The 17,325-nt window shown below is 45.1% G+C and overlaps 2 protein-coding genes across 3 annotated transcripts; one reads left to right on the plus strand and one right to left on the minus strand.

Moving 5' to 3' along the window:
- The first annotated feature begins 167 nt into the window (after positions 1–167).
- fbp2 (fructose-1,6-bisphosphatase 2) lies at positions 168–11,228 on the plus strand. Its single transcript, XM_026186122.2, has 7 exons — positions 168–491; positions 1,496–1,658; positions 2,945–3,037; positions 3,837–3,977; positions 5,023–5,160; positions 7,533–7,652; positions 10,852–11,228. Exons 1-7 carry the CDS (start codon positions 319–321, stop codon positions 11,035–11,037), a joined length of 1,014 nt encoding a protein of 337 aa, XP_026041907.1. The 5' UTR covers positions 168–318; the 3' UTR covers positions 11,038–11,228.
- Positions 11,229–12,083: 855 nt separating this feature from the next.
- Positions 12,084–16,132, minus strand: ctsla (cathepsin La). Of its 2 annotated transcripts, none has more exons than XM_026186118.2 (8): positions 15,979–16,132; positions 15,004–15,140; positions 14,800–14,922; positions 14,407–14,559; positions 13,412–13,636; positions 13,037–13,205; positions 12,769–12,886; positions 12,084–12,482 (listed from the first exon to the last, which is right to left on the minus strand). In XM_026186118.2, the coding sequence occupies exons 2-8, from the start codon at positions 15,130–15,132 to the stop codon at positions 12,383–12,385; spliced, it is 1,017 nt and encodes a 338-aa protein (XP_026041903.1). In that variant the 5' UTR covers positions 15,133–15,140; positions 15,979–16,132; the 3' UTR covers positions 12,084–12,382. The 2 variants fall into 2 exon arrangements, with proteins under 2 accessions (XP_026041903.1, XP_080165062.1); XM_080308936.1 differs by lacking the exon at positions 15,979–16,132 and adding an exon at positions 15,630–15,792.
- Positions 16,133–17,325: the final 1,193 nt, after the last annotated feature.

Here is a 17,325-nt window from a genome sequence, read left to right on the forward strand (position 1 = left end):
CTGTCAGGTTCATGTGAGGTTAAACGTCCCAAAGAGCTGCCACGTCACCCCAGCCTCGGGCGCCTGTTGTCAAACAGCCTGTAAACCTGTTGCCTAAATGAATTAAAGAGCTGATAAAAGTGTTGTGCAGGATTAAAGCGTGCCAGTCTGCAGCTGACACCCGACACCACCTACACACCCGCTCTTCCACTCGGCTGCGCTCACAAATAGATCAGCTCAGCTTCACAGTTCTGGGCACGTAAAGGACGAGGCTCATAATGAGGAGGCTCAGTCGTAGCTTGCTGCCCAGCAGGAAGGACAGAAGAACCAGGATCCGGCATGTCGGACCAGTCGGCGTTTGAGACGGACGTATGGACCCTGACCCGGTTTGTCATCGAGACGGGGCGCCAGGCTAAAGGGGCGACGGGTGAGCTGACCCAGCTCATCAACGCCATGCTGACGGCCATCAAAGCAATTTCATCTGCTGTGCGTAAGGCAGGCTTGGCCCACCTGTGAGTATCACCTACGTACAGAGACAGTTCAGCATGCGGGGACAAAGCTGTGCGTGAACTTTGCTGTTGGAGGTCGGCCTCCGTCACAGAGCTGGTGGAGCGACTGGCTGTTTGTGTTCAGTGTAGGAGCCGTCACAGATAAATCTCCTCTGATTTCAACACTGCACAATAAGAATGAACGGAGGCTTTGTGCTGGATAAAGGTCGCACCGCTGCAGTCAAAGCAGCACACACAGCTTTGTGTGATTTCAACACTCTAATCGTGACTTTAATAAAAGATGGTGCAGTGAAAGGACGGAGCTGTGCGCATTGTTAAAATTCTTTAAGGGCAGGGGTGTCAAACACGCGGCTCCAGGGCCAAAACAAGCCCATCTGAGGGTCCGAGTTGGTCCGCTTCACGACTGAAGTGTGAACAGAGCAGCGATATTAAGATCTGGACAAATGGCTCAAATCATAAAAGCATAAAATGATTTAGTGTGAAGTCACAGATCTGCTGGTCCGACCGACTGGAAACATTTACCACATTTAATTAAACAAAGCTCGTTTTTCTGAAGACATGTCATCATTTTTCATTGGATATCTTAATAAAAAGTGTCCATGTATGTCATATTGTGCAGGAGTGTCAGTGGTGCAGCCCGCCTCAGGTCAATGTGGGGTCGCAGGCGTGACCCTGACAGCCCGCTTTACAGTTTAGTGTGTCTGGTTTGTTTAAAGCTGCAGGCGGAGCTCGTGAGGATCCCAAAGCACCGCCTGCTGACATCGTGCCCGCCCGTGAAGAAAGCATCATCATCAGAGAGCTTACATAACCAATCACAGCTCAGTGAATGGAGTTCGCTTCACACGTGATCTCCAGTTGAAGAAACCACTGTGGGGGAAAATGCAATAATGAATTTTTCTGTGACTAACTGAATTTCTCTGCTCAGCCGGATGTGAGCAGGTTTGCTCTCAGTCAGGTGTCCTGTGTGTGGGCGTGGCTAACGTGTGGCTGCTGATTGGTCCGTGCAGGCAGGGTCTGGCGGGCGCTGTGAACGTGACGGGGGACGACGTGAAGAAGCTGGACGTGCTGTCGAACGACCTGGTCATCAACATGCTGCGGGCCTCCTACAGCACCTGCTGCATGGTGTCTGAGGAGAACAAGGAGCTCATCGTCACCCCCCAGGAGAAGAGGGTAAGCAGCCACCTCACAGCCAGGTGTCTCTGTTCCACCCTCACAGGTGAGTCCATCTTTATCCTCTGATGAATCACATCTGTGGTGATGGGCGTGACCTCGTCCAGTCAGTCAGGACTGGTGTGACACCTCACCACATCTAAGCCGGGGAGATCCAGCTCAGTATGAAGAGAAGATTTTGCACAACGAGGAGCCGAGCTGTGGAGCATCGAGCTACTTTACAAGCTTCAAGGTTTTCTTTTAATTTGTCACCATTTTAAACCAGACAGTCGGTCCGTGTCTCATAATCACAGCACTCAGATTAAATTCAGTCAGCACAATACAGCTTTGTGCTGTTAGCTTAAAACTCAGTCAGATTTCTCACACTTGAATTGATTTATTATGGCAGAAGAATTCAGTTAGAGTATGAAATTTAAGGTTGAGGAGTAGTTGTACCGGCGGACGTCCACAGTCCGGAGTTACAGAGAAAAAAGAAATGTTCCTTTGTGCACAGATTTATGGCTCTAACTGTATTAATCACCCACAACATCGCAGGTGGACGAGTGAAACTCCTGAACGACAGCTGTTGGATCTGGATGTTTGAATGAGGTCATGCATGTTCTGTCTAAGGAGCTCGGAGACAAGCCCTGTGGGAGTGTCCCCAAGAGGGTCATGGACCCCCTATTGATCCTCCACCTAACTGTACGAGCCACGGTGTGAAAACGGGTGTAGGTCACAATCAGCCAAGGTTGCAGGTGAAGCCCAGCCCCAGGCCCAGGATGTGAGTGGGCGTTCAGGCGTCTGGGAACGATCTCAAAACTGGATTATAGATGACAGACGGTTGGTGTCATAAGCCCCGCCCTCTGTTCACAGATGGCGTTCACAGTGGACATAGATGCTTCTTTCACTCCTCTTTCAAACCATCTGTCTTCTCTGTCCAACATGTGAACATTGGCATCCTCAAGAGTGACCTTTGACCTTTAGATGCAGGTGGATGGCCGTGTTCTGTACTAATTGCTCACCGGCTCCAGTGGTGAGCGAGTCATGTGATCAAATATGTGGGACGTGTTGGTTCTTTCAGTGGCTGTAGTGACGCATTAATACTGCACACTGAGTGATAAACACGTTATTCTGAAATAATATGATTCCAGTCTAACAACCGACACTTTGTTTATTTCCTGTTTACTTCCCGTCTCTGCCGCTCACCCCCAGCACTGGTTTTAGATGGCTGCATGACTCATTCACTTTTATTTGGAATTAATTTATTATTATCGTCATATTTCATTATTTAGTGTGTTTCTCCACAGGGGAAGTATGTGGTCTGCTTCGACCCTCTGGACGGCTCCAGTAACATCGACTGCTTGGCGTCCATTGGCACCATATTCGCCATCTACAAACGGGTGAGTCTGAGCTCAGAGTCTCGCCGAATCATCTGCATCACAAACATTTTGCTCCCGAGTCAAGGAAAACAGCCAAATCCTGGTACTGAATGAAGTCACAAGTATTTCAAACCATCAACAGTAAAATATCTGAGTACATTTACTGTGATTACTTTAAATATATTTTCATTATACAGCTTTTGCTATTAAGTTACTTATTAGTTACTTGGGTAAACAGTCGCGCATCAATGATGCTGTGCAGTAATAACAGGACACACAGTGTCCACACTGATTTTATTCCTATTTAAATATTAAGATTTCCTGCGTCTCCCACCACACGCCTTTTTATCGATCACTCCGCTACCACGTTTTTCAAAATCCAGGAAATGTTCTCATACTGTGAAGCTGCCGTCTGTAACAGAACCATCTATGTTGCTCGAGTCTTTAAAGGCTTCTGGGATTTTCAGAAACTTCAGATTTCTGCAGGGTCGAGGTGCAGTAACATCCTGCAGACACAAGAGGGCGCTGCTGCCCAGCTAAACCTGGCTTCTGAGCGCTTCTGATTATTTACAGCTGCAGCCTGCTGAGCTTTTTCAACATTGCACAACACCCAGACAGGCCTGCGTGAGGTTTATACCATGAACCCTGGTGTGATTCATCCACATGTTTTATTCTGAAATGAGAAAAACGTTAATCTGATGTCAGTTTGTGAGTTTTTGGTTGGATGCTACAGTCTTTGTCCACTGAGGCACTCAGTCTGTGAGCAGTTTGCAGATAATCTCTCAGGTCTGCTGTTGTTTTTCCCTGCTGTGATGTTCAGATCTCAGAGGGGGAGCCCACCGAGAAAGACGCCCTGCAGCAGGGCAACAACATCGTGTGCGCTGGCTACGCCCTCTATGGCAGCGCCACCCTGGTGGCCCTCAGCACAGGCGCCGGGGTCAACTTCTTCACGCTCGATCCTGTGAGTACTGCGGTCACAGGTTTCCACACCTCCACAGAGCGCCACGTGACGTTACCTGAAGGGCCCTTTTCTCTCATGGCTCCTTGTGTCAGTGATAATCTCATAAACTCGTGGTTAATCCCTCACAGTCGTGCTTTTCCCGTTTCTCTGGTTTATTGTTTCTGCCGAAGAAAGCAGACACGATGCTGTCAATCATCCCTCGTGAGGCACATCTGCACAGTGGAATCACAGGACTGTAGACACACGTCAATCCTTTTAGCTTTGCCACAATGTTTCTGGCACCTCATCTCTGATTAAATCAGTTTTCATCATCTCACTCGTGTCACATTCTGGGTTTCAAAGGTAAAAAGAGTCTAAACAAAGATCACGTATACATCTTCTCATCATTTTTCAGCATCTTGGGTCTTCTTGTCTCAAATATGCAAATTTCCTGATGCTTCCTGTTTTACTTCCTGTCTGAGTGTTTTTATTCCTCTCACCTGATGCTTCCTGTTTCTCGTTCTTCAGTGAGCGCACGAGTCCCGTCTCCCTCTCTCTGTTTTCCTTCCTGTGAGTTTTCCTGTTTCAGCCTGCGTCCTTCATCACGTCCTGCTTTGTGTTTTTGTCTTTTGTTGTTTAGTGAAGAACTTTGATTAATCAGCTTTTCAATAAACTTCACTTTTTCTTTGATATTGAGTTTTTTTGGTCTTTAAAAACATTTTGATCAGCCTTTTTAAAAAGCAGGTTTAGTTATGATATCGTTGAAGAAATGAGTCTCGATGCAAACAGAAATGTAGGAAAAAGAATTTAGTCCAGAAACCTCCGGAGGTCTCGACAGCTGGAGAGAGTAATGTTGTATCATCAGTGTTTACAGTCGTGTGTAATGCGGCACCTTGACTTTGTAATTTAAACACCTGAACTCTTCGACCTGAGGATTTTGCTCTTAAAGGAAGGCACTGGCTAACATCTGGATTTGACCCTTTGGCGCTGGTTCACTTCTGCTGATGTTTTTCTATCCTGATCATTTCTATTGTTTCCACTGAACGTCTAACTGTTTTCTTATCAGGGCGTCGGCGAGTTCATCCTGACTGAAAGGAGCGTGAGGATCAAGCCCAAGGGGAAGATCTACAGTCTGAATGAGGGCTACGCCAAGTACTTCCACCCCTCCATCAATGAATACCTCAAACACAAGAAGTACCCCGAGGTAAGAGCGCGCACGGCGTCCCACTTACTTAGAGCGCGTTGATGGTTTTAAATGTGATACCTTTAACTGAAGCTGCAGTAGAAATGCGAGCTATCGACCCACAGCGCATCTGTTCAGGTCTGCCGGCTCAAAGCTGAATCTAACACTCCTGCAGCCACAGTTCACACACAAGCAGCTGCTCGCACTCGTCATGTGAGTCCTGACGAAGCATCCGCAGGGCTAGAACACATTTACAGACTCACAGGCACAGAGAACATGTTTGTTGGTCAGTCTAGTGTTATGGTACGTGTATACTTCACTGTTAGACTTGCTCAATAAAACCATTTCATTTGCTTGTTGGAGAAATTACTTCAACCCTATATGCACATGCAGTGCATTCTGGGTGATTTACAGTAAAAGACTCTCAATGCATTTGTGTAGCGAGAGCAGGTAGAGGTTACCTATGCCCTGAAACATGTGACGGGCAGTCAGCGGAGCGTGACCGGTCGGTCAGGCTGTAGGAAGGAGTGGCGGCTCGGTCAGCTGAGCTGCAGGATGGTGAAACAGCTAATGTGAGTGCACATCCTGTTCCTCAGGAAACTGCAGCAGCTTCTCAACTGGAAACTCTGCCTGCACACGCACACTCAGCACTTGGTGAAGCCTGCGCTTGTCATGAGCGTCCTCTTCATCAGCCCGGGATTCGCTGATGCTCTCGTTTTCTCATTTCAGTTTCCTTTGCCTTTGATTTTTCCTAAAAAGCAAAACAAAACCCTCCTATGTGCTTTTAGAATAACTGAAAACTCAAATTAAAAGTGGTGCATTGTGTCACGTGTGAGACATGACTCTGTCGACGCTTCGTGGGTTTGGTTTCAAACACAAAGACCAAGAAACTCCACACAGCAGCTACAGGATGACGTCTCGTCACACGAATCTATAGGAAAACAACCTCTGTGGGATTATGTGTATTAAATGTAACGCTACCATAACAAACTAGCACTCTTACATGTTCACACAGCATAAAACACACACACACACACACACACACACACACTAAGGTGGGTATATTCGAGGGTGGTTTTGTGTTTTTGCAAAAGTCCATTCTGCACACGCTGCAGTTCCCATCAGGCCGAGTTTGCGTCACAGCAGATTTTCTGCTAATATCTCTTCCGTGAACACTCATTCATTCACATTACACTTCACACAGCGCATCATGAGCCAGCACAATCCGTCAGTGACCACAGAGTTACTCACACTCTGTTTCTTTATGAAACAGCAGATCTTCAGTCACGAGGTTAAAGTGAAATCAACACTTTCTGAATGCCGCGCAGGGAAGTTTTCAGTCTCTGCTCCTTTTTTAAACCCGTCAGTTTCTCACCTGCATGAAGGATCGTTCACAAATGTAACGTCTGCATTTGAAAAAGCTTTATTTGTTTACAGCGGAGCAGCCGTACAGAGTCAGGTGACCAGATTTCAACACTAAACAAAACTCGCCCTGATCACTGCTCCCAGATCAGCACCCCTGCTGCTCAGGACGTCTCTCTCAGCATTAATATGCTTCAGATCATAAATGATACGTTCACACGTCACACCCTCGATAACTTCCCCTCACTCTCTGCTCGCTGCTCTTTCTTGTGACTTCGTTATTTTATTTTAGGTAGTTTCGCTCGAGGCGGATTTTTTTCTTTTCTTTTCGTTTTGATCGTGTGTCATGTTTGGGAAGCCCTGCTTTACTTTGCACACACACACACACACACACACACACACACACACACACACACACACACACACACCCCCTTATGGGATGTGACTCAGCAGGCACATGACTCTACATCATGTCGTGCCGGTCAGAACACGAACCTCGCTTGGTGGGAACTCCACACACCTTCGACTGCTCGCGTCACATGACGTCGTCACATTTTAACCTGTTAAACAACAAATTCTGAGAATAATGTTCACTGAGAAGAATATTTAATCACAAAGTCATTTCATTCAGACGTTACTTACAGGTCAGTTTTTAAAATGCACTCGTAGTGATAAAGCTGGAGTGTTGAACTCAGGTGTGCCACGCTGAGACGCTGGTCACATGACGCTGTTGCTCTACAGCTCTGTTTTTAAATGGTTGTAATATCTGTAATATACAGTTATTTGACAGTGACCACAGGAAGTAGATAAACTAACGCTTTACATCCAAGAATCAGCCAACATAAAATACCAGTCACAAACTGGGAAAACTGTAAAGGTCACAGAATCTCTGGGAATGCTAATGCTAATGCTAATGGAATCTGTGTGTTTAAATTTATTTCTTAAAATAAACCAAAATGTGATGTGGAGCATAGAAAATGTGAAAGTCACATTTAGTTTAGTGACATTTAAGATGAATTTCTCTCCTGCAGGACGGCAGTTCGCCCTACGGAGCGCGATACGTGGGCTCGATGGTCTCAGACATTCACCGCACCATCGCTTACGGAGGGATCTTCATGTATCCAGCCAATGAGAAGAGCCCAAAGGGAAAGGTAACCACTGAGAAGGCTGCAGCTGTTCAATGGGGACTCGTTGTGCTTTTGAGTGGCTTTGCATGATTTACCAATCAGAATAATGCTTATTTATCTTACACGGGGCCTTGGTGTAGCAGGTGTGCCTGACATGAAAGTGATATCGACTCTCACTGACATCACGCAGAGCCCAGAAGAGGAAAAAAAGTTTTCAGAGCAGTCTGAGGTTTTGGCTCTCGGGGATTTCTTGCTTATACACTGAACTCATTATCTGAATCTTTGGCTGTGTTTAGTATCAGCACGCATCAGTAACAGTGTGAAGAGCAAAGCAGGTCCCCTTTAATGGGTTCACTCCACAAAAGAAGAAACAAACGTGTGTTTCAGTTTTAAATTTGTTTTAACTCCAAAAGTTTGATTGAAGTTTTTGCTCCAAAATGAAATGACTCTGACTGTGACGTGTGACCAGACACTGCCGTGGATGTGTCCGTGGACTAATCCAAGGTTGTCCTGAGATAAATGAAGCTCAGAGGCAGCAGAGACTGGTGGTAAAGAAAACCCACAAACCTCATGTGTCAGTGTGCATCCAGGCAGCTTCCCTCTGTGAGCGCTTCGAACACAACATCTCTCATATTTCCACCATTATTTCCTGGGCAAACACGAGCTACAGCTGCTGAGCGCCAGTTTCAAAAACAGCAGCAAATAATAACTCTTAACATATGATTAATATATTATAAGATGTAAACTGAATACAGGGGAAATCACAGGCAGCAGGCAGCTGTGAACAAACCTGTGCACTGCAGTGAAGACGGGAATATGAAACTCAGACTTTCTAGTTTCAGCACATAGTCACGACCTGCTCGTTCACTGCCGGTGTTATTATTGAAATACTGACGAAGAGCATTTAAAAGTAACCTGGAAACAAAAAACTTTCACATTTTGGCCAAATTTAGGGTATTTTTTTAATGCTTAACAAAAGCACCACGTAAACTCCCAAACATGCCCCCCATCAAAAAGTTAATGTCTTTCACAAGCAGGTGTCTGAATTCTGATCTGACTGATGTATATAGCTGAATGTAACAAATACAAATATATAAAACACTAAATGGTAAATGTATTTGAATAGTGCTTTACTAGTCCCTAAGGACCCCAAAGTGCTTTACACATTCACACACTGGTGATGGCAGCTACATTGTAGCCACAGCCACCCTGGGGCGCACTGACAGAGGCAAGGCTGCCGGACACTGGCGCCACCGGGCCCTCTGACCACCACCAGTAGGCAAACATGGGATTAGTATCTTGCCCAAGGACACAACGACCGGGACTGTCCGAGCCGGGGCTCGAACCCGCAACCTTGTAACCTTCCGATTACAAGGCGAACTGCCAACTCTTGAGCCACGATCGCCCCTTACACTAGATCAAATGCTCCAGCTGAGAGCTTGTAGTGGGGATAAAACACATGCTGTCAGCGTGCCATAGCGCTCCAATAAAGACACTCTACATGACCTTTGGAGGTGAAGTTCTGTGTGCTGGACAATCACCAGATGTGTGAATCTGCACAGCAGTTTTATTGCCCCACAAATCGAGCAAATGCACTGCGTTCTGGTTTTTCATAAGTCAGCGCTGTGGGACGGACGCCTTTCCAAAGCTCAGCTGTGAAGAAAGAGGAGAAGGCTTTCCTAAAGGTCAAGTGGTGGTTGAAAGGTCACGAATCAGAAACGGTTTATGTGGATTTGATGGACACAAGAAAAGGAAATGCAGCCACAATAAAAACTAAGAAACTACTCCACTTCCCAATTCTGAGAGAATTTTCTTCCTTTTTTCTTGTTGTCATTCTCTAATATTGCCAGGAATCAGCCCACTACATGTGAGAGTCAAAGAAACAAGCGTGTCTCAGAAACAGAATCCAGGCTTTAAGTCTGACGTCATTATTTCCGGGTCCAATCGCCACTTCAGGTCCCAAAGTCACACAAACACTGCGGCATCACTGAGAGTTAAAAACTGTCTAAATTCTTTCATCTTTAATAAAATGATCAGTGTTGCTGCTTTACCAGGTGTAACAAAGTTTAACATCCAGGCATCCATGAAAACAGGATTTATTACATTTAACAGAGTTAGAAGTTAGCAGGAAGTTAGCTCACTAGCTTCCACCTAAACATGATATAGCATGTTGTGACTGAGAGATTTATGAAGGAACTCAAACGTACAGCTCTGCTATCACTTCCAACATAAATGAAGACAGAAACTAAACAGCAGTGATGTTTGTAGGGTTACTGAAGTTTGGCTAGCTGGTATATAATGATGTGCTACGTGATCGCTAGCGACACAGCTACGTTAAATTCAAATCGTATTTGTCACATACACAGTACGATATGCAGTGAAATGCTTTGCTGTGACCTAAAGAAAAAAAAAGACTATGAATAGGATAGGAAATAAATATGGAAATGAAAAAGGGTAAATTTAACTAGGAAACAATAGAATAAAATACATAAATTAAAGTTGAAATAACTGTACAACAACAAATTAGAATGAAGGGTAAATTTAACTGGAAAAGAATAAGATAAAATTTATAAATTAAAGTTGAAAATAAGATAACTGTACAACAAAATACACAATATAGAAATATAGAACAATAACAGCAGCTGAGGATAAACACAGTGAAGCTGGAGGATGAACGCTAACTTTTTCCCACTCGGTAAAAGTTAACAGGAGCTTGTTCAGGTTAAACAGATACGAAGCATTAAAACATGTTAAAAACACAACAGCCTTAATAAACATTTGGACCCGGATGCAGGGTTCATGCGTCATCACTTAGACGATAACAGATCGCGCTGGGACCTGTGCGTGTATTATGTGAGGTTATTGGTGCCTCTGATTGTTAGTCTGGGGTTCGTATCCCGTTTGTTGCGTGTCCAGAGTCCAGCACGCATTCAGCTTTTTATCCGTGATAATTAAAAACTAAACATGAACACGAGTCTGTCCTGATGATCGCCTGCGACATGTTGGTGGTCATCTGCAAACTGTAGCTACACAAAACTGGAAACGTGCTGTTGTGAGCCTCGGCTGCGCTGTGAGGTGGTTATCAGTCTCAGAGTGAATATTTACCATCTTTAGAAATGATTCAGCGGTTCAGATTCCAGCTGTGACCTTTAGCTGTAAACAGCTGCGCTGATCTTTTCAATATTAACGCAAGTGTGTCCTTTTTTTCTTCTTCTCCTTGAAGCTGCGGCTGCTTTACGAGTGCAACCCCATCGCCTTCATCATCGAGCAGGCCGGTGGCCTCGCCACCACGGGCACTCAGAGGATACTGGACGTTCAGCCTGAATCGCTCCACCAGCGGGTGCCCTTTGTCGTCGGCTCACCTGATGACGTCAACGAGTACCTGTCCTTCGTCAAGAAGTTCTCATAAAGCTGCGGGAGCTTCGATTGGCTGAAGATTCTTAAAATGTGGTTTTCTCACAGTCGTGACCTGATGTTTTCTGCTTTAACGGTAACAGCTAAATATTCAGCTTAACCTTAAATAAATAATTAGATTTATTAACTGTGACATGTGTTGGGTCATATATGCTGCATAAAAACAAAGAAATATGACACCAGAAAGAATCCGGGTATCATTGTTTTTGACTCTTTTTTTTTTTTTTAGCAAAAATCCTCTGACTGTTGCCACGTGCTCAGAGGGACGTGTGATTTTAGGGTTTCCTCTGCACGATCGCAGGGCCTTTAGCTTCCAGCATCCTCCAGCTGCAGAGGCCACTGTGGTTTAGTGCTAAATAAATAATAAATAAATTAAATAGAAAAGTGAGAATTCACATATCTTTAACAGTTGGCCTTAAAATACCACGAACCAGTACGACAGTAATCAGCTGGGTTTTTGTTTTGTAATCTAAAGCTATCACCATAATGTTGCTAGCATTAATGTTAACTGAGGTTTCATCCTTGTTAACATCTGGTAATCAACCAGTAGAAGTCAATAATGATCATCAGTCATGAAGTGTAGTTTTTAGGTGCTTTTTATACTTGAAATATTTGGTGGTTTAAAGTAAAGAGCCTCATCTATTGACCACAAGGCTGTTGGTTTGATCGCTGGCTCCCCCTGCTCGTATGTTAGAGGCGTCTTTGGATGAGATACTGTAAGTGCTCAGATTTATGAGAAAAGCATTATGGAAGCAGTATTTACTGGGTCATGTTTCCTTCTCACTTGGCACCTTTGTTGATCAGAAATCCACGAGATCCCACATACTGTGAGCTCGTTAGCCTCATTGCTTTACATTTTAAAACCAGCAGAAGCACAGAGCTTTGTTGCATCGCTAACATTAGCTAACTTCATTAGCTTTCTAGAGCAATACTGTGACTTCTGCAGGGACAGAGTTTAACGTTGACGTCAGTTTGATTATAATCAGATGAGGAAAGCGCTCGGGGTGAAACACGTCTTTAAAAACAGTCCTGAGTCCAGACTAGTGTTTTAAAACTTTAATTGATCACAGTAAAAGTAGAAAAGAAATCATTTACAATGACCATAGCAAGTGGTAACGATCACTTGCCTAGTACATATTTACAGAGAATAAAACAATGAGCTAATTTTTTCCTGACAACATGAAGTAGCAGAAAACAAAAAAGGGCAATTTCCCTAAAATCAGTGTTATTGGTGGTGAGACCTCAGAATCTCCTGCGTGTCTCACGTCGACTGCAGCGTCGTCCCTCCTGTCCAGAGTATTAGAATAAAACCACTACGGTGCTACGAGGTGGAGCTGGCCTCACACCAGAGGGTAGCTGGCTGCGGTCGCAATACCACAGTGGTTCTGTCGGTCTTTGGCCATGTAGACGTAGCCTTTGTTTCCCCACTTCTCACTCCAGCTGCAGAGAGATAAGAAAACAAAAGTCAGGAGGTGACTGGTTTTGGTTCCTTTGTGATGCAGAGACGACGATACAAAGGGCCTGAAACAGTCCTATTTACATTAGAACGACTCATGTCAGCAGAGCGTTTTGCATCAGGCTGAGAAGTCTGTGACATTTAGGAGCTTTAACACCAACTGGAAGTGAAATTCATCAGCATTGAAAGGAAGAAGTGAAACTACTCTTGTTGAGTGGATTTTACACACTTGAAGGCCGAGCACACTGCAGCTGTGAAAGCCTGACTGACCTGTTCTTGACGATCCAGTACTTCTTGCCGTCCACATCTTCTCCCTCAAAGCCGTAGCCCACCAACAGCACGCCGTGGTCCAGGTCCTCGCTGCTGCAATCTGGCTCATAGTAGATTCCTGAAATTTAAAGCCACGAGTCAAACCTGCAGCTCAGTTTGAGCATGAAACCTGACGCAGGAAGATCTCGTCAAGTCAACTACTCCTCTCCTGTCCGTGCATTTTATAAGCTTTAAGTTAAAATGTGTTTTATAACTGGCAAACACCGACCTGACTGGTAAAACTGGAAAGACGCGTGGCCAGCATCAATGGCGACTGAAATGGGTCCAACAGCAGCAACGGCCTTCATCAGAGCATGCTCACTGCCGCTCTTAATGTCTGTGAACCCGGTGTCATTGACAGAGTTGTACTGGGGGTCGTAATGGCACTTCTGGTCATCCTGTAAGAGGGAAGGTGGTGGTGAGTGAGGATAACACTGAGCGCTGAATCAGTGTTCTGTGGTTAGCTCTTTTCTTTAAAAAACTAATAGATGAATTAAATCAGTGACTCAATTATGCCGACAACTGATAAGTAAACTGCTGACAGGTCAGTAAAAGACAAATTACTTCTTTTCATTTGTGCTGAGGACACGTGAGAGATACGTACGGTTCCCAGGTAAGGGTAGGACTCCTCAGAGTCCAGGCCCTGGTTGTCCATGACGTACTTGAAGGCCTGGTCCATCAGACCTCCGTTGCAGCCCTCGTTACCCTCGAATTTGGAGCATTCCACCAAGTTCTGCTCGCTCAGCGACACCATCTTGCCGCTCTTCTTGAACTGCTGACCCTCCAGAGCTCCGGTGGCACTGAAAGCCCAGCAGGAGCCACACTGACCCTGAGGAGAGCAGACAGGACACGATGATGGTGAAGAAATGAAAGCACACAATGTGAGAGTTTTGTGGCTGTAAACTTCTGCATAAACTTAAGAGCAAAGGCAGAGGGGACTAATCGAACGACAGAAAAGAAACGTATACACCCGCCTGCTGCACCTTGGCCTGTTTACAGTGAGCTGGCTCCACCTGTTTGACAGCACCGAGTGAAAAATGTATGTCGAGGGGCGGAGAGAACAGGCTGTGCACTCATGGAAGGAGGGAGGAGGGGCATTGGTGTGAGTGCAGTAAATAGATAAGCTGACTGCTTGCAGGGTATTTATTATCTTCTTGCAAAACATTTACAGCAATGCCCTTCAACACATTTGGAACAATGCACATGACATCAGGCTTAATGTAAACAGCTGATGTAAAGAAGTGCGTCTGCATCTCCAGCAATGCAAATCCTGAAGATTTGCATTGTGGAATTTTACTGAAGGAAAACGGACCACACTGTGGTCATGAAACCTGCAGGTTGTGCAGGATGACTCAAAAAAAAAAAAAAAAATCACCTAAAGGCATTTATCAGACAGCCACAGCACACCTGATGTGCACCAGTCTGGTTTGTTACAACCACACGAGGTGTCACCTGAAAAAGCCTCCGTCTGCCTCCTACTTGCAGCCTGATCTAGTCTACAGTCTGTAAAAACCAAGGAAGCTCCACCTTAATTACGCATGTGCTGCCACAGGGCCTCGAGCAACCAGGGTGAAAAAAAACCAACAAAACAGCTGTTACCTGGTCCTTAACGGGAGTCACGTAGCCCTTATCCCTCCAGTCCAGAGAACGAGGGGCCTCCAGGAAGTTGGGCTCCAAGAACAGGGACCCCTTCACCTTTCTCTGTGCTTCATGCTTGTAGCCGTTCATGAGCTGCCTGAACTCCTCGTTGGTCTGTGGGAACAACGTCAGGAATGTAAATAAAGCGACATCATGCTGCACTTTACACCTTCAAACTTCTAGATCACCTTTATTTTTGCATGAGCCATGTTTTCCAGTGATATCTTCCTCATTCATCTTTCCAAAGGTTTAAAAGAGCCTTGATAAGTTTCACCATACAAGAGTGTGTGTGTGTGTGTGTGTGTGTGTGTGTGTGTGTGTGTGTGTGTGTGTGTGCGCAAACCGCTGGCTCACCATGTCTCCAAAGTGGTTCATGCCCAGGCGGTAGGTGTGTTTGCCCATGGAGTGCTCCAGGTTGTGCAGCTCGACCGTCTTCAAGTTTTTCTCCCACACCATCCTCCTCCAGCCCTCCTCCTTCTGCAGAGACAAAACTCAGTCAGGCCTCCTCCGCTGGACAGAAGAGCACCAGGTTTTACAGAAAGAACAACAATGCATCACCTCGTGGTATTTTTTAGCATGCCAGCTCTTCCACAGGTTCCAGTGCTCATCCAGCTGTGGGTCCAGATGGGGGGCTGAGAGGACCGAGCTCAGGCCAACGGCCAGTGCAGCCAGCAGCAGCTTCATCATGGCTCCTACTGCAAAACAAGAAAACAGCGTCAGGATCAGATTTCAGAGGCGCGATTCTGAAGAACTCAGTCCTGGAGGTCTTCGCAGAAACACGGTTACTCAACAAGTCTTTTTCTTATTTATCACAATGACTAAGTAGTAAAACACATTCCCGGCAGCGCAGTCATATCCTTCCTCCCCCCGGGCCAAATGTGGGGCAACAGTTAGGCCAAACACACAAAAGGAGCCCGCTGGATCCCGGGAATAAAAGAATAATAATCATCAAAGTGTATCCAAGAAAATCGATGCTGCCGATTTCCTCATCGCCATTTTCCTGCACATTCCCGAACGGAAACGAGGCCAGACCCCGACAATGAGCAGGGCCTGTTTGTGTTTGTGCAGAGTCACGGGATCGGCTGTCCCGGCGCAGAGCCAAGAAACCGGGCCGTCACCGAAACTACTACCAGGAAACCGAAAAGAAAACCAAAACTTGACCAGCATCCGGCCAGAAACACCACCTGATCGACGGGGTCCCGGCTTTTCTTAATCTATTTAACGCGAAGAGGCGAAAAAGCAACGATGGCTGCCACCGAAGCACAAACCGCAGATCACAGCACACACAGCCGAACGAAATACAAAGCGATGGGTGTGATGGAAACAAGAGCAAAATGTTGATTATCATCGCTAAAAAAAACATTACATTAAAAACGTGCTAAATTACAGATTTTTAAAACGGACACTGGCTGGCACGATGTTTATGCTAGGTTTAAAAGGCGAAAGAAATATCCCACAAATAATTCTGATCAAACTTCCTGTTTCCAAAACGTAACCGTCAGACCTGAAAACGAGATTAAAAACTTCACTTACTCTAAAAACTCTCGACGCTGAAAGTGAAGAAAAATAACCTGCTGCAGTAACGCTGCGCTAAACTTTATAAAGGCTGGACGGACACCCAGCTGCTCCGAGGCTGCCCTGTGATTGGTCCGCTCTTGTTTGCTCCCAGGCTCCGCCCACACGGGGTCTGATGTCATCATGGCAGCACGTGATTGTCCCCTCACCAGCCTGCGGGTAGCTGTTGTTGTTGTCGATAGTTTTTTAGATAAGCGCGATTTTAAAAAGAATCGATTTAATCAGCGTGTTCTTGTTTGAACGTGTTTTCAGTCGCAGAGCCTCTGATTCATCCCAATGCTGCTCAATACCGCTGATTACAAGACAGAAGTATTCAGGAAAACACTCAAAAGTACACCCAGCAAACTATTGGTAACAATGATTAGTAATAACGATTTATTCTGTGTGTTACTGAAAACACGTCTGCTTTTGTACTTTTATATTTCTGTGGTGTGTGGGGGACTTTTTAAAAAAGTTAAACTGGTAAATAAATATACTGTTACTGAAAGTGTGGATAGACTGAAGTGAAACCCCCACAGAGAACCAGGCCTGCAGGTTTTCTGCTGCATTTGTTGTTTAACCAGAGGAGGAAATTAGAGAAAGGCTTCCAGATTCATCTGCAGACATGTCGTTTTCTTTGTGTGAAACTGCGACTGCAAAAATAGGTATGGACAACAAACACCCACAGAAGGCCTCTCAGTGAGTTTAAAAGTTGCACAACAACAGCAGCCTGAGATGGAGGGTAAACACTAACAGCTGAATGTTTGTTACTGGGTCATAAAGGAGATTTGTAAGGGGGGAAGTGGTGAATCTTTAGTTGTAGACAGTGTTTGTGTATGTTTTAGTATTTTCCTTCAGTGCACCCCGCCAGCACCAAATTTAAGGTTCACTCCAATAATTTTGCTGAAGTAAAAACAGGTTAAATTAATCCCTTTTTAGGTTATTATTTAATAAAAATAAGAGCTGATGATGATAGATGGAGAAGCGTAGATGATATATGATCATATCATTTACTCTGTAAAATGAAGACGGTGCACTCTGCCATCGTTTCCAAAGTATACTTTGTGATCCTTCAGGTGTTAGACTGTAACAGCCTGACAACGACCGCATTAACATACAGAGCAGCAGAGACGGGCCACATGAATATACATGAACACTGACCCTGAGTCAATCAGTGTTCATGTGATTGATAAGACTGAAGGACTCTGAACAGGCAGAGCTGTGATAGTCTGACCTCAGGAATTACATCATGACATTTAGGTTTTTATTACTCTGCAGGTTCAGATTTAAAATGCACGTAAACTGTGATGTTACAACTTTAAAACA

The sequence above is a fragment of the Astatotilapia calliptera genome, chromosome 12 (genome assembly GCF_964374335.1).
Source record: "Astatotilapia calliptera chromosome 12, fAstCal68.1, whole genome shotgun sequence".
Classification (NCBI taxonomy): Eukaryota; Metazoa; Chordata; class Actinopteri; order Cichliformes; family Cichlidae; genus Astatotilapia; species Astatotilapia calliptera.

What these genes read in the sequence shown, in the direction of transcription:
- fbp2 (XM_026186122.2), top strand. Translation starts at nt 319, where the DNA reads ATGTCGGACCAGTCGGCGTTTGAGACGGACGTATGGACCCTGACCCGG. An exon ending in ACTTCTTCACGCTCGATCCT is followed by an intron (nt 3,978 to 5,022) that starts GTGAGTACTGCG and finishes TTTTCTTATCAG; the next exon opens with GGCGTCGGCGAGTTCATCCT. An exon ending in AACACAAGAAGTACCCCGAG is followed by an intron (nt 5,161 to 7,532) that starts GTAAGAGCGCGC and finishes TCTCTCCTGCAG; the next exon opens with GACGGCAGTTCGCCCTACGG.
- ctsla (XM_026186118.2), bottom strand. Translation starts at nt 15,132, where the DNA reads ATGATGAAGCTGCTGCTGGCTGCACTGGCCGTTGGCCTGAGCTCGGTC. An exon ending in TGACTCCCGTTAAGGACCAG is followed by an intron (nt 13,637 to 14,406) that starts GTAACAGCTGTT and finishes TGCTCTCCTCAG; the next exon opens with GGTCAGTGTGGCTCCTGCTG. An exon ending in TTTCCAGTTTTACCAGTCAG is followed by an intron (nt 12,887 to 13,036) that starts GTCGGTGTTTGC and finishes TTTAAATTTCAG; the next exon opens with GAATCTACTATGAGCCAGAT.